General features: G+C 50.1%; 1 protein-coding gene across 4 annotated transcripts in view; it reads left to right on the top strand.

Moving 5' to 3' along the window:
- Positions 1-11,783, top strand: part of LOC130142011 (zinc finger CCHC domain-containing protein 7-like) — a 124,607-nt gene extending 112,824 nt beyond the window's left edge. For all 4 annotated transcript variants that reach the window (XM_056323403.1, XM_056323399.1, XM_056323401.1 and 1 more), the window contains exons 10-11: positions 4,587-4,704; positions 5,177-11,783. In XM_056323403.1, coding sequence (XP_056179378.1) covers positions 4,587-4,704; positions 5,177-5,622 — 564 coding nt within the window. In that variant the 3' untranslated portion in view covers positions 5,623-11,783. The remainder of the gene's footprint in view (positions 1-4,586; positions 4,705-5,176) is intronic.
- The last annotated feature ends 1,821 nt before the right edge of the window (positions 11,784-13,604 follow it).

Genomic DNA, 13,604 nt, shown 5'->3' with positions numbered 1-13,604 from the left:
GAAAAGAGATGGAAGAGTCAAGCTAATGAAGGGCCACCCTAAAGAAATGTTTGTGGCTTTGTGGCGTTGCTGCAATCAGTGGAGGCCAACCTACAAAGTGGTCTCACCCATCTGGTTTAAAGATACGGAGGAAAAGTTACTGTCTCTCCTTGGCGGGTTTATTGCTTTGTTGTTTAAGTCTTAAATCAAAATGAGACTGCCTGGGAGACAGAATATTCATTAGAAAATAGACAGTGACAGAACACAGCTTCCACACCCCCCACCCCCCTGTGGCTCATGGGATGAATTATTAGTGCCTCACTGCTGTGTTCGACATCATGCAGGATTTTTCACCACAATCAGCCCGACAATTTGAATGCCCGTTTTAGGAATTTTCCATTTCTCCCTGCTTTCAACTATCCTCATTTGTAGTTTCGTAGTTTAATCCAACATCTGAATTAAGTCTGACATCAACCCTCTGTAAGGTACACAGCCTGGTGAAGGAGGACATCGTGATCCTTAAGTGGCCTCAGTGAAAACTGGAGGTGTGCTGCATCTTCTAGGATTGCTTGCTTATGTTTATCACCTCTTTCAGTCCCCTGTCGTGACAAGTGCAACTCTCTACCTGCAAATATGAACACCTAACAAATGTTCGTTCTTTTCTTTGATGGAATAGGTCCAGGGCCCACAAGTATTGTAGAAAATGAATGTTACTTATGTGTTGGATGGGCTAAGTTTATTGTTTCCTACAGCAAATTCCCGGCAAATTCCTTCCTTCTCTCCTGCGTGCTCTGTGTGTTGACTCCTACGTCAACTATGACTACTATGACTACTGAAAATGTACTGTGAAAAGCCTGCTGCTGTTTTCAGCTAAAGGGTTAATCCCTGCGGGGAATAGTGGGACAAGTAGGGCGGGTTTGCTGGGATCTTCTCATGGCAGAGCTGAAAGATAGATGGAAGATTTTTAGTGCCAAGCTGTCTTTGGAGGCACATAAAGATTTTCCCCTTCAAGTGGTGCGCTGAGGTCATCGTGAACATCCAGGACATGCTGCTGCCCACGCAGCCGGATTGGAAGGGGCAGGAAATACTCAGCGGTTTCAGTCCAAGCTTGGTAGGAGGAGACGAGCATGAGCCAGCAGCCCAGTGGCACCCTGGCACAACAGGAGCACAAGCACTGCTTCGGCTGCAGTGCACGGGGCCCAATCCTGCAAAACATCTGCTCGTAGCACAGCTACAGGTGTGGCAGCGGTGTAAGACCCCAGTGATACAGTCATGTGAACTAGCTTGTTCTGCCCGCTGTTGGGGAGTAAAGCTGATAAAACCTATGAAAGCAGCGCTGAAACTGATCCTGTTAAAACCAGAATAAAGCCCCTGCCAGTAATACAGGCACTAGAATGAGCATATCGAATAAAAACTGAAGTGACGGGATTGAAGAAGCGGTGAGGCTGATTGCTGGCAATGGATCAGGAGCGTTTTCCTGAACTGTTAAAAATTGAGGAAGGCAACCGTACATGGATACGAATAAGGCTGCTGTAAAAATAACTAGTAAATCTGTGGGAGGAGCTGGTAGTAGTTACTTGAATAGAAAATGGGCGAAGCTGCATGAAGTCAGTACAGGAGTAAAGTGACTCAGGCACAGCATTGTGTGTCTTCCAAAGTTAGAGAAGATAAGACAGTACGAGGAGCAGAAATAGCCTTAGCAGTGACTGAAGGAAGATGGGAGAAGTCAGTAACAACACAGAAGGGCAGAGATACCAGACCTTTGTATACGCACACAGACGAATGTGCGGGGCGCGTGGCAGGTTATGTGATGATAACCGAGTATTTGCCTTCAACTCACTAACCCTGTTCAAGAACGGCCGAGGAAATTGGACTGGCAGGCTGCACGTGCATCTTCACAGCGACCCAGCCAGGCAGGGAATGCATCTGAGAGCTGCGGCTCTCACTGGCTAAGAAAACCAAGGTCATAATCAGTGCCTGAATTCCTGCAGCGAGCAGCTCTGTCAGAGCTTGGAGGCTCTTGCCTATAATTTAAAGGGGAGAAAAAGGTCTTTGGTTTGGTTTTATTTCATGTAGTTCTTTTTAAGCAGGTAAAAATCAGTTGTGATGGCAAGCATCTCTAAACTTTTGTCCCCTTTCTGTACCTCAGGAACACTATCCTATTGCTTTTCTTAAGCAGTTAAAGCAGAGGAGTAACAAACTGACCCAAGAAAAAAAGGCTGGTGTTAGTTTTGTGTACACACACCATACTCAGTGCTTCCCGCTGCAGTCCTTTCCTTTCATGTTACCATTTAATTCCATTTAGGAACACCGGAATTCCTTTCCTTTGCTAGAGGCCTAGGGAGACCTTTCCCCAAAAGAGAGACAAGAGCAAAATACTTGCCTAATCCCAGAGTTAACTGTACAGTCCTGGCAAGGAGGTCACTGCAGATCACTTCTTGTTGTTTCTAGAAATGGAAACAGTTAAGACAGTCATGTTTTTACGTGAACTAAGGGCAGGATTTAATAAGGACGAGAAATCTTATTTAGCAGCCTTTTCATCATACTTCATTTCATAGCAGTCCACACATCCAAAACATTGTCTCTTGCGGTCCATGACAAAGATGTGGTCATTTTAAGGGACACCCCCATGCAAAGTTAAGAGGGAGGGTAAGTTAATGAGGCACAGCCCGCTGCATTATTCAGGCTGCAGCAAGTTCTCAAGGCAGCAGGGATAAGGAACTGTATGGTATCTGCAGATGTACCTTGCATTCACATCCCAGCGTGCCAATCGCACAGAAAAATCCTCCTGCAGGTTGGTAGCGGCTTCTGCTTTCCATGCTCTGTACGATACCTCCGATGCTGAAGGCTGTCCCGAGAGTGTTCAACAGTACCTGGCGTATGGGAGCAGCGGCAGCTTACTTGGGAGGGATGCTGGGCATTGCTGGGCTGATTTATCAATGCAGTGGCGACAAAGAGGAAAAGAGGAGTGCTGATGGGGGTGGCACGTGCCTTTCATTCACTAAATCTTCTCTGTCAGCGCCTTAACAGAACAAAAATAATGAACAGGCCATGTGCGTGCAGGGCAAGCCCTAGATTTGATGCGGCATCTCAAGCCGTACATTTCACAGGTGCCACAGAAAGCTGAATGTGCCTTTGCCTACTCCTGTGTAAAGCCAATCTATGTTGTTTTCAGGAATGGCAACGTTTAGAGACAGCATTTTCTTTCATTTTATTTCAGATAAATAAAAGCAGGTAGCTTTGTGCTCTGCCTAAAGGCTACTTGGAGCTTTCAGTCATGTGAAATGCAGGTAGTTGAAGTGGCGTTTTCTCTGTTATGCTTTTCCAGCCTCTTAAATCTGAGGGAGCACATGGAGGACCTGGGAAAGGTGAGAGAGGAGGTTGTGTGGTGGGGTGATAGCTGGCCATTCAAGGTGTGCAATAAGAAATCCGGTCGTCTTCCAGGGTGTGCATGTCTCCGATGAATAGCTGCTGAGCCCAGCCTCAGGTGACGGAGCCACACGCCCCCTCCTAGGTCCCTTTCAGCCTGATTCACAGTGCGGTAAGGCTGAGCCCTCAGACTTGGGTAGGCTCCAGCTACAAGCTGCCGCTGCTTGTCCGTGCTCCTCCATGCTTGGGGAGACCAGCCAGTTGTCTCACAACCTAATGATGCCCTTTCGGAGGACACCACAGGGAATAACTTGATTCTTCACTTAATTTCAGCCAAGTCCAAATACAAGTGGAGAAATACGAAATATATGTGAAATGCATCTCTGATGTACTCTGCCTTGGCAAAAGAGAGGGGGGGAGGCAGGAGGACACGAAGAGAAAGGATATGCTGGAGGTGGCACCGAGTGGTAGAAGCAGCAAACGCAAGAAGGAAAGATGCTTAGCTTGTGGTGGAGACACCAGGGCAAGCGAAAGCTCCTGACAGTTTTTTGAGAATGGAAAGGCCCAGAGTTCACTAGATTTGGGCAGTAGGAAGCAGAGAGATAATATTGCAAAGCACAACGGGTAACAAGCAATTTACAAAGAGAAAAAAGCATCAGTTAATACCACAGGGTGCCCTGAAAAAAAAAACGACCAAACTGCAGGAAGCATCCGCTTGCTCCTTCCCTCGGCTCACCCAGCCTTTCAGTCCGCCGCGTTTCTGCACCTGCTTTCACCCAAAATGACCTGGGGCAAAAAAGCTCCCCTGCAATTACAAGTGGTTTGTCTTTCGAGGAGGTTGGGCACGTGGTTGTGCTGGGAGGGTGGAGAGGGCAGCGAAGGCGAGTGGCGGGGGGACCTGGCCCCACTGCAGGCAGGACAGCCCCATTCCCCAGGTCCAGCAGCTGTGTTTGCAGTTTGTCTCCCGCTTACCTCCTACTCACCGCTTCTACCGTTGCTGATGGGCAATTGGATGGGCAGAGGTGGGATCCTCTCAGTTTGCTGCGAGAGGACAGCAGCTCAGCTCATGTAATACGTGTAACGTGGGATTATTGGATGGTAATAAAATTAGCAATGTTTAAAGAATTGCTGGCCACATCCTCCACAGGTACAGACCAGCACCTGCGGAATCCAACCCGTTTACCTTCCCAAAAAATTGCAACTCAGCCACATATGGTGACGCGAAATGTGTTTTGCAGGAGTGCTCAGAAAGGCGGATGCATGGGAGCATGTTCCCTACTTCTCCATTCATCTGCTACTATGATGATGAATACGATATCAAGAGAAGAACAAACAGATTAAAAAGAAAGGCTGCAGGTACAGTATATTTTGGGAGATTCCTCCTACCTTTCAGTTCTTAGAAATACTTTCTTCTGTGCTTGCTGCTTTTAGAAATATTGCGGGACTATTTTCCTGTGTTGAGAAAAGCAATAGGGATTTGAACAGTTAGTCTAACGATTGTAAAAGATTTGTGACTTCAATCATCCATGTCTGCCATGGAAATTTATTGTGCCGAAGTCACTAAAACATCCTCACATTGTCAGATGTTTTAATTCTAAAAAACATAGTGACATTAAAAGTGCTATAAACTAACAAGAAGAGAACTAAACTGTAATTTGTTAAGATTCTAGTCTATTGGCAGGATAAAAAACACTATGAAAAAATCTTTTCAGAGAGAAATTTTTTTCTCTACCTACCTTCAACGTCCATAAGGAAAGCTGTCATGACTTGGCCACTGGCGTTTTGTGTTTTCTGCATCAGTATTGAAATAAACTGCTCTGTTTTACAGAACTACAGGAAGCCGGCCTTCTGCCAGAACAGTCAGAGACACTGTGGCAGGAAGAAAAACACGGAGGGCACAGCCATAAGAAAAGCAGCAAGCCTTGGCAAGAACATAGGAAATACAACAAAGATGGCGAGTGTTACAAAAAGATGAGGATGTCCCAGGCAGAGAAACCCCGAAAAGAGAAATACAGGAGTGAAGTTGCAATGGACCGCTGTTTGGAGGACTTCCCTCAAGGGTGTAAAAGGCATGCGTGCAAGGGCAGTAAAATCCGTTACAAGTCCATTTTCCAGGCATTCTCGGGCAGCAAGACTGCGTACGTGCAGGAGCCTCTGGAGGGTGCTAAACGGAAGAGGAAATGGAAAAAGCAGAAGGACACTGGTCTTGATATCAATGAGAATTTATTCCTCATAAAACAAAGGAAGAAGAAGTCCAAACAGAAATTCTGGTGATGAGGAAGCAGATAGGTAGCACCAGCCTTTACTGGCTCCGGCTCTGCCTTCTGTTTATTTTTGTTCCTCTCTTAGCACGCTGATTTTGAGTCCGTCTCTGAGCCCGGGCAGCATGCCCAGGCGGCGGTCACACACCAGACATCCCTCTCATGAACATCAAACATCGTCTTTCATGAACGGTCCGCTTGACAGGTTGGACTTTGTGCCCCTGCCTGAAATGGCCGTACTTTCCAGCAGTCCCAGAATAGGCTGTAAGTTTATTTTTTTTGCTTGGGGAGGGCGGGGGGGGGTGATGGGGAAAGGGTCGTGCTGGGTTTGGTAGGGTTTGTTTCTTCACCAGTGAGATGTTGCTCTGCCTGTCAGAGCAGGATCCGCTGCTAGGGAGCACAGTGCCTTCGCAGCTGACGCTGGACACGTCAGGAGTCATCAGGACAGAGACCGGGGGCACAGATGTAGCAAATGTTCCCTGCAGCCACTCAGTCCTCTCCAGAGCGCAGCTGGGCACACTTGCACTGCTGTCCCTCCTGGAAGGTGCTACAAAGCCATTGCCTTTGCACTTTGGGCTGTGACAGTCTTCCGCCTCGTGCTCCAGCGTGGTGTCATGGATCCATCTCTCTCGGTGCCGTGGCTTTTGGTGCTGAGCACGGACAAGCTCTGCGCGAGTCTGTTCCCTCTCCTTGCTGACTGTTCAGCAGGGCAGGAAAAACCAGCTGAGAATGGAACAGAGTTTACATCTCAAATCACGTCCTTGCTCCCCTTGATGTGGAAGTTGTTTCTGGAGAAAAGGTAGCAGAGTATGAAAAATGTATTCAATTCCAGACAAACTGTGCTAAAATTTAGTAATTTTTCAAAACACAGTTATTTTTGTACACTGGAATTAAACAAGCATGTTGTTAAAAGGTTTGTAAGAATAATCGCTTCATCGAAGGAACAACCTAAATAAAACTTTACATGAGGGATATTAAAAAAACGTAGCTTTGTTCTACATTTTCTTGCATTACCAAACATAATTAAAAAGTGTCGTCTTCTCTTTACTGAACCCCTGGCAAGAGATTTTCTGGTTTTGAAAAGGAAATTACCTATGCTGTAGCTACTGTACTGTAGATTCATGACCTGCTCTGGACGATACCACTCCTTTTGCTAAGCATTTAATAGTAAATAACAGCACAGCTTCATAAAGGTGCGTGTCCTCTCTGAATTTTTACGAAGAAGCGGGCCTTTGGCTACAGTTCTGTTTCAAGATTAGGAAGCGTTTGTAACCTACGTTAATGCAAGGCTATCTGGGAAAGGGAAATGGGTACACTAGAAAAAAATCAGGACTGCCCTTCTGCCAGTAGTGTCCCATGGTAGTACTCCCTAAATTCATCAGCTTTTTGTTTGGCAAGGTCACCAGCGAGAACGCTGGTACTTCAGTGACCATATCACCTCATCTCCGAGGTGCTAGGGGTAGAACTATGCCAGCCTAATACTTGGGAACCTAATGCCCGGTTTTGCTGAAGTGTGTCCTTGCTGGCAACTGAAATTTAATTTTGCTTAACTTCATTGATTACATGGTTGTAAAGTTCCTGACGATATTGAAAAAGTAAATCGCTTTTACCCCTGATTTTTAAAAAAATAAAAACAATAAATTAATTCCACTCCTGAAAAGACTTGCCCCTAACACTGAAACTCGTCTTTTCCTGTATGCTTTTTGTTTATCGATACCTGGTTGTATTTGAACGAAAGCCTCTGGTAGCCTTTAGCTGAACCAGCACGTAGACTGGCAGGTAGGGGAGGAGGGTTGGTTTAGATTGAGCATTGAGGTCAGCTCTGACTCCTGCGGTGCGTCGTGTCTGGCTTCCTCAAGCAGCCTTGCAGGTGAAGGCCAGGATGTGACTCCCCAGCCCAACACGAGGCAGCAAAGCTGTAGTAAGAGAAGCGAGATACTGGTGCAACGTATACAAACTGGAGTATTAACTGCACCGTCCACTTGGGTCATGGCATGTTAAGACATCGGCCCAAATACTGACTTATATCAGGCTTTGCACAGCAAAACGGAGCAAATCTGCTATGGAGGGCCAACCGGAGAATCTGGAGAAGAATCAGAAGGTCTGGATAATGCAGCTAGCATGGAAATACTAAACATGAATGTATTTTTCATGTATAAACATCTGTATTTTTCTAGAGAAAAGCAGCTGGGTAAATAAGGTGCAAAGGAAAATGGCTGGTCTTAATAAGTGGGACAGCGAAGAACAGACACGTGTAGATGAGGCACAAAGAAAACAGAGCTTAAACCAGTAAAGGTGATGGGAGAGCAGCAGGTTGTCCGAGGCGGGCGTGCACTCTCCCTGGAGGGTTTCAAGGAAGCGTAGAACAAACATCTGCCAGAGATGACAAGAGGTGGTTGGAGCGAGCTGATGAGTGAGCGCTCTGCTGAGGTCCCTTCAGTGGTTTCTCAGCAGCCCGGTCCTGGCCTTGCCCCCGTGTAAGCAACGTGCCCGTGCTGCTGTTGGGCAGAAGGAGCTCAGCACGCCCTTGGCCAGGCACTGCTGGAATAGAGAGCAGGAGAACCGAGACTCTTCGCATCCCACCGGTTGTGTAGGGCTGCGCTGTCTTCAGCCATCGCTCCCCAGCCCAAGGCAGCGCTCGGGTCCTTGAAACCCAGTGCCCCACCTCTCACAACCAGCATACTCCAGTTTCAAAAGCACCCCTCAGGCTGGGTGCTGAGCCTTCTTGCACGTGGGAGCAACAAGGTGCAGCAGGACAAGGATTTGTCTCTTGCCAGCCAGGACCTTCTTCGGCAGCATGTTTCCAGCCGTGGAGATGGACCCCCCGCAGCGTACACCCAGTGAGTGAACCTTCTCCCCCCCGACCGTTAAACTCTACGTGGAGGAGTCAGGAAATCATCTCCACTTACCTGCAGGAGACCAAGCGCCTGGTCTGTGTGCCTGTGCAGTGGACGACACTCCCAGATCATCTCTCTTGGGACGCTTTAACTAAAAGGGGTTGCTGCCAGCACCAGAAGCCTGTCACTGGTAACTTGTGCCTCCCAGCACTGCCAGTAAGGCTTCTGTCTAGCAGATTGATGTATTTTACAGAGCTTAGTGCAAAAATAATACAGTTGAAGATGTTTTTGCATTAGATGAGAAGGACAGGATGAGGAAAATGGCAAAAAGGAGTTAACGCATTTTCCACAAGCAAAAATAGCACATTAGCAACTACGGAAAGGAAAGCTCTGCATTAAAATCCTGTTCGGGACCAGGTGACTTGCAGGCTGAATTACTTTCATCAAGCTCCATTTTATCCTATTAAACCAAAAAGTGCTTCAGCTTGTCATTCCTCCCACCTGCTTTTTCCCCCTTCCTCTAAAGAACTGTCAGCCTTTACTCCAGAGATGCCTGGGACTGAAAAACATGCTTATCCCAGGAGAGGACAGTGTCTCGAGGTCACAGTTGATGTGCACTGGTGAAGCAGCATGAGGAAACCTACATTGCGTGAATAAATAAAGGGGCGTAGCTCAGCCCAGACTCTGTGGAGGAGACAAGATGGATGGATCGAAAGGTCAGAGTCTTGTTTGATAATGGGGGCACTTGTCCCAGGAGTGAAGAGGGGAGAAGAGAGTATTTGGTCTATCATTTGTTGCGGCCGCTACACAGCAAGGTTGAGGAAGAAAGGAATAGTGTTTGAGGTGTACATCCCAGCAGTGTACCAGCGTGCGTTGGCAAAGAATTAAACTTGTCTTTGTAACACGCTGGCTCCTCCTTGAAGCTTTCGTTTCACTAACGTCTGCCTAAAAATGTCGGCATCTCTGTCTCTCAAGGCACCAGCTCTTGTAGATTCTGCTGGGAAAGTCATTTAACCAAGCGTGTCCGAGCTACGCAGCCACCCTGTGCTGCACCGTGGGGAGCAGTGACCAACATTTCAGTTGTGCACCGTGCAGCCGGTGATGCTGGGGCACCGCAGCTGCATCCTGGCCTGGAGCCCTCCTGCACACCCCCAGCAAAGAGGTCTGGAACCCACAGCAGAACCGTAACCTGCTCCCGTGTCGCCAGTGCCAGATCAGGGAAGCACCACGCGTGAGCAGCATGCTGCTGATAGCAGGGACAAAATTCAGAGTTCCCCCGTCAGACAACGCCGCCGGTGAGGTGCGGGATCCCGTGCTGGTCTGACTGGAGCGTGTGCTACCTCCTTGGGGCTGGCGCTGTTCCTCCAGCAGCAGTGCTGGTTAGTCTGTCTTGGACACGACAGCTCTCCAGGCTGGCACCCAGTTTGTCAGCAAACTGGTGAAAATGTTGGTCCCAGGCGTCCTGCAGCAAAACGTTGGTTCCAGAGCTCGCCGTGGCATCGGGGCACCACAGTACAGAGCCGTGTCCCAGTCCTGCCCAGGCAGAGGCTGCAGTGGGAGCAGGTGGAGTGGGGTGTCCTGGAGCTGGGGGCGCACAGGCTGGGGGGCTATGGAGGGAGCTGTTATCCCCCCGTTTTGTTGGTGGGAGGGCAAAGGCCGGACACCTATACCTAAGACCTCCCACACAAACAGGAGCTGAGCACAGGCATGGCCCCATCACCCCTAAAACCATTCTCCTTCCCTCTCAGGCAAGGAGCTGCAGCTACACCGCTGTCTTGGCAGGCTTGCCAGAGCACGTGGAGCTTTCAGCCCTTTCTCTTTGCCAAGAAGTAATCTCTTGCTGTGAGTCATTTGCAGAGCGTGATCATGACTGGGATTTAATTTGTTGTGCTTTGCGATGGAGCTTGCTGGCTTTGGCCCTCTTCCTTAACTCAGGGCCCCAGCGCCACACGTAGATGTTGTCTCTGCTGGCAGAGGTGAACGGAGTGGAGCAGTGGCAGGCAGATGGGCAGGACTGGTGGGGCGGCATTGTGCTGGTGAGCTGGGCTGCAGGAGGGCGTGCGCCCAGCCATGGCATCCACCTGGGAGCCAGTTAGGGGATGCTGCTCTGTGCCACAGGAGCAGCTGGAGGCCACATCCATGCAGGGAGGCAGCTGTGGATGCTTCCTGCCAAAGCAAGGCAGACAGGGTGGAAGCCACCCTGTTTTGGGACCGTTTCCTCGCTATGGGGCGAGATGTGGATTTGCCGTGGTGGGTTTGTCCCACGAGGGCAGAGGCGAGTCAGTATCCCCCAGATGAGCTGTTGAGCCAGCAAGCACCGAATGTAGCTGCAGCCGCGCTGCCTGCAGAGAGCGGGACAAAATTAGCTGTCTTTATCTCCTGTCATTTTGCTTCCGCCAGCTGTCTTAAGCTGGCAGCTGTGTGTCCCTTCTGCTCCTTGCTGCTGGCATGGATGAGGGTGTCCTAGAGAGGGAAAGAAAGCCCCAGTTGCCCTGGCATAGTTTTTCCAAGCCTTGTGGGCATCAGGCATTCACAGCAGATGTGCAGGCAATGCTGGGAGAGCCGGGAACTGCAGAAGGGGAACAGGGCAGCTGTGCGATGGTGGTGGTGGCAGGACAGTGGCATCTGGGCAGGGACAAGGCACTGGCACCCTGTCAGCAGGCAGGAGCGCTGCTGCAAAATGGAAATCAAGGTAAGGCTGCAGCTCATGGCACAAAAGAGCCCTGCAGCCACCTGGGTGGATGAGTGCAGCAAAGCAGGGTCCAGCCCACAGGATGCCTGGCACAGCCCCGCCAGCCCCTGCCCGGTGGTCCTGGCGGAGACGGAGGGGACCGACCGAGCACTCACGGCCCCGCAGCACTGCTCCGCTCTCCAGCCAGGGCCGCTTTTATCCCTGCGACCCCGAGCAGCTCTTCACTGTCTTCATGTGTCCACCAGTTACAAGTGCCTGTGGCACTACCTGGCACGGCAGCCAGTAACTGCACTGTTTTTTGCATTGCAAAATGATTATTAGCACCTCAGTTCATTATCAAAGCAAATTTAATTTTTCAATGTAAAGGAGCCAGTTGTATTTATAAAGGAAACACTGTTGATACAGCCAGAAAAAATTAATTCATGACAAATGTAAGGAAAATTAATAGTCTTTAACCGGGACAATATTTGACTGTGTCTAATTATGCTTTGCCGGGTAAAGTACATAATCTTTGAAAAGGCCTGACAGAGATTCTTGCAGAAGCATTTTACACTTCTTGTGATGAAACTGCATTTAAACATTGGGGTTTTTAATTAACCTTGTACCAGTCTGGTCAAATCATATAAAAACTGTTGTGAAACCTCAGTATCCTCTTGTGTGTTTGTGCACTGCCAGAGGCGTTGTGTACATTCAGGAGGCTCTTGTGTAATCCAAACCCGTTCAGGCAGGAAAAAAAAAAAGGGAGAGGAGAAAACACCAAAGGCAGCATGGCTGCAGAGAGCCCCTGGACCTCAGGTGGGGGTCCTTGCTGGTGGGACGGCAGCATGGACATGCAGACGCCACCTGGATTCGGCCAGTGCCGTGTCTGATCCATCACCTGTCGCTGCTTTCCTCTGCCAGCCCTCCCTGCATGTGTGGCTGTGCCGGCTTACACGCCTGTACGCAAGAAGCAGGACGGGGAAGAGGAGTGGGAGCTGATGGGGTGAGCACTCCTGCATTTCCCTTCAAAGGGGAAGCCAAAGAACCAGGCTCTGCCCCGGGGTCTGTTCACCGTGGAGGGCTTGTCCCTGCTGGTGCAGATGGCCTCGGACAAGCGGGATGCCTGTGCCTTTCCGAGGGCTCTGGCTGGCCCCGCTGGCTTTCCCCATGGCAGACAGACAGCAGAGCACCGCCGCATCAGAACAAAAGCCCGAAGGCTCCTCACCAGACACGTGCCCACATTGACTCAGGGCAGGATGAGTCCCCAGGAGATGTCCACAGGGTAGGGTCTTCCCTGGCAGATGCCCTTCCTCAGGCTGACTGTGGCCCGTGGAGCCTGCAGGCAAGGGTGGCCACAGGAACTCCACAAGTGGAAGGTTCAGCGGGTGTTGGGGGGGTTGGGGTGGGGGAAACCTCACAGAGAGATGTGGGGATCTCTGGTTCTCCTTAGAAGATGTTGCTGGCGACAGCATGCGGATGCAGGTGACATACTGAATGACGGGTGCTTGTCCATAGTAAAAACAGCACAAGCCCAGCCAAGGCACCAGAGGGTCTGTTTCTGCCTGGTTCTCCAAAGGTTTCCGCATCCTGGACATGGCCCGGCCCCTCTACAGTGCCAGCTGTCTCCATCCCTTGGACACAACCGCAGCAATCCTGACCGACAGCAGCAGGAGAGCTGGATCCTCTGTGTGAAGAAATCCCAGGTGCACATCGCCAGGATGAGTTATTGGTGTTGGCACCTTCTCACAACCACGCACTCTTTTACCAAATGATATGCCCGACCCCTGCAGCTCCCAGTGGGGTGATAACTGAGCCAACCCGGGGCCAAAGCTGCCATCTCGTCTCCTTTCTGCCCATGCTGGCAGCTGGCTGCCCGCTTCCCCAAGACGGACTGGTGCTTCCCGCTCTCGGGGGGGAGATTCAAAGCTTGTCCGAGCTTTGGAAAAGCAAACTGGAGGACCCCAGTGCATGAAATCACCAGGCAGGCAGGATGAACCCCACCGTTTTCCTCGTTTCCTTATGTGGGTGTTGCAAAGGGAAGCTCTGCCCCCCGCAGCATCCTCCTCCAGCCCCGCGGCCAGTCCCATGCCACCATCCTCAGCCCTCCTCGGGACAGCTTGGAAATGCGCCATCTTCTCAACTCGGCCTGCCAACTTGAAGCCAATTTGCATTGGATAATTATTTTCAATTAAGTGATAACCATCCTGCTCTGAACAGAAATAATCTTGTCCGAAGGCCAAACAGTTTATCCTGGCTCAGAGACGAGGCTGCAGCTTTGTGCAGACGCGCAGCAGCGTCGGCACCGTTATCGGCTCTGCTGTGCTGAAGGATACAGCTCGTAGCCAGGGAGGGTTGCACGCAGCCCCGTGTGCTGACTAACGCAACACGCTTAAAGCAGCCCGGCTGGCCACCGCGGCAGCCTCCAGGTCCTCACCAGCACCTGCTTCTCCTGTGCAAGCCAAGTCTCCCTTCCCGCTCCCCATCAAG

Source organism: Falco biarmicus, chromosome W (assembly GCF_023638135.1).
Source record: "Falco biarmicus isolate bFalBia1 chromosome W, bFalBia1.pri, whole genome shotgun sequence".
NCBI lineage: Eukaryota > Metazoa > Chordata > Aves > Falconiformes > Falconidae > Falco > Falco biarmicus.
Note: the sequence above shows the minus strand (reverse complement) of the source record. Positions and strands in the feature narration are given on the sequence as shown.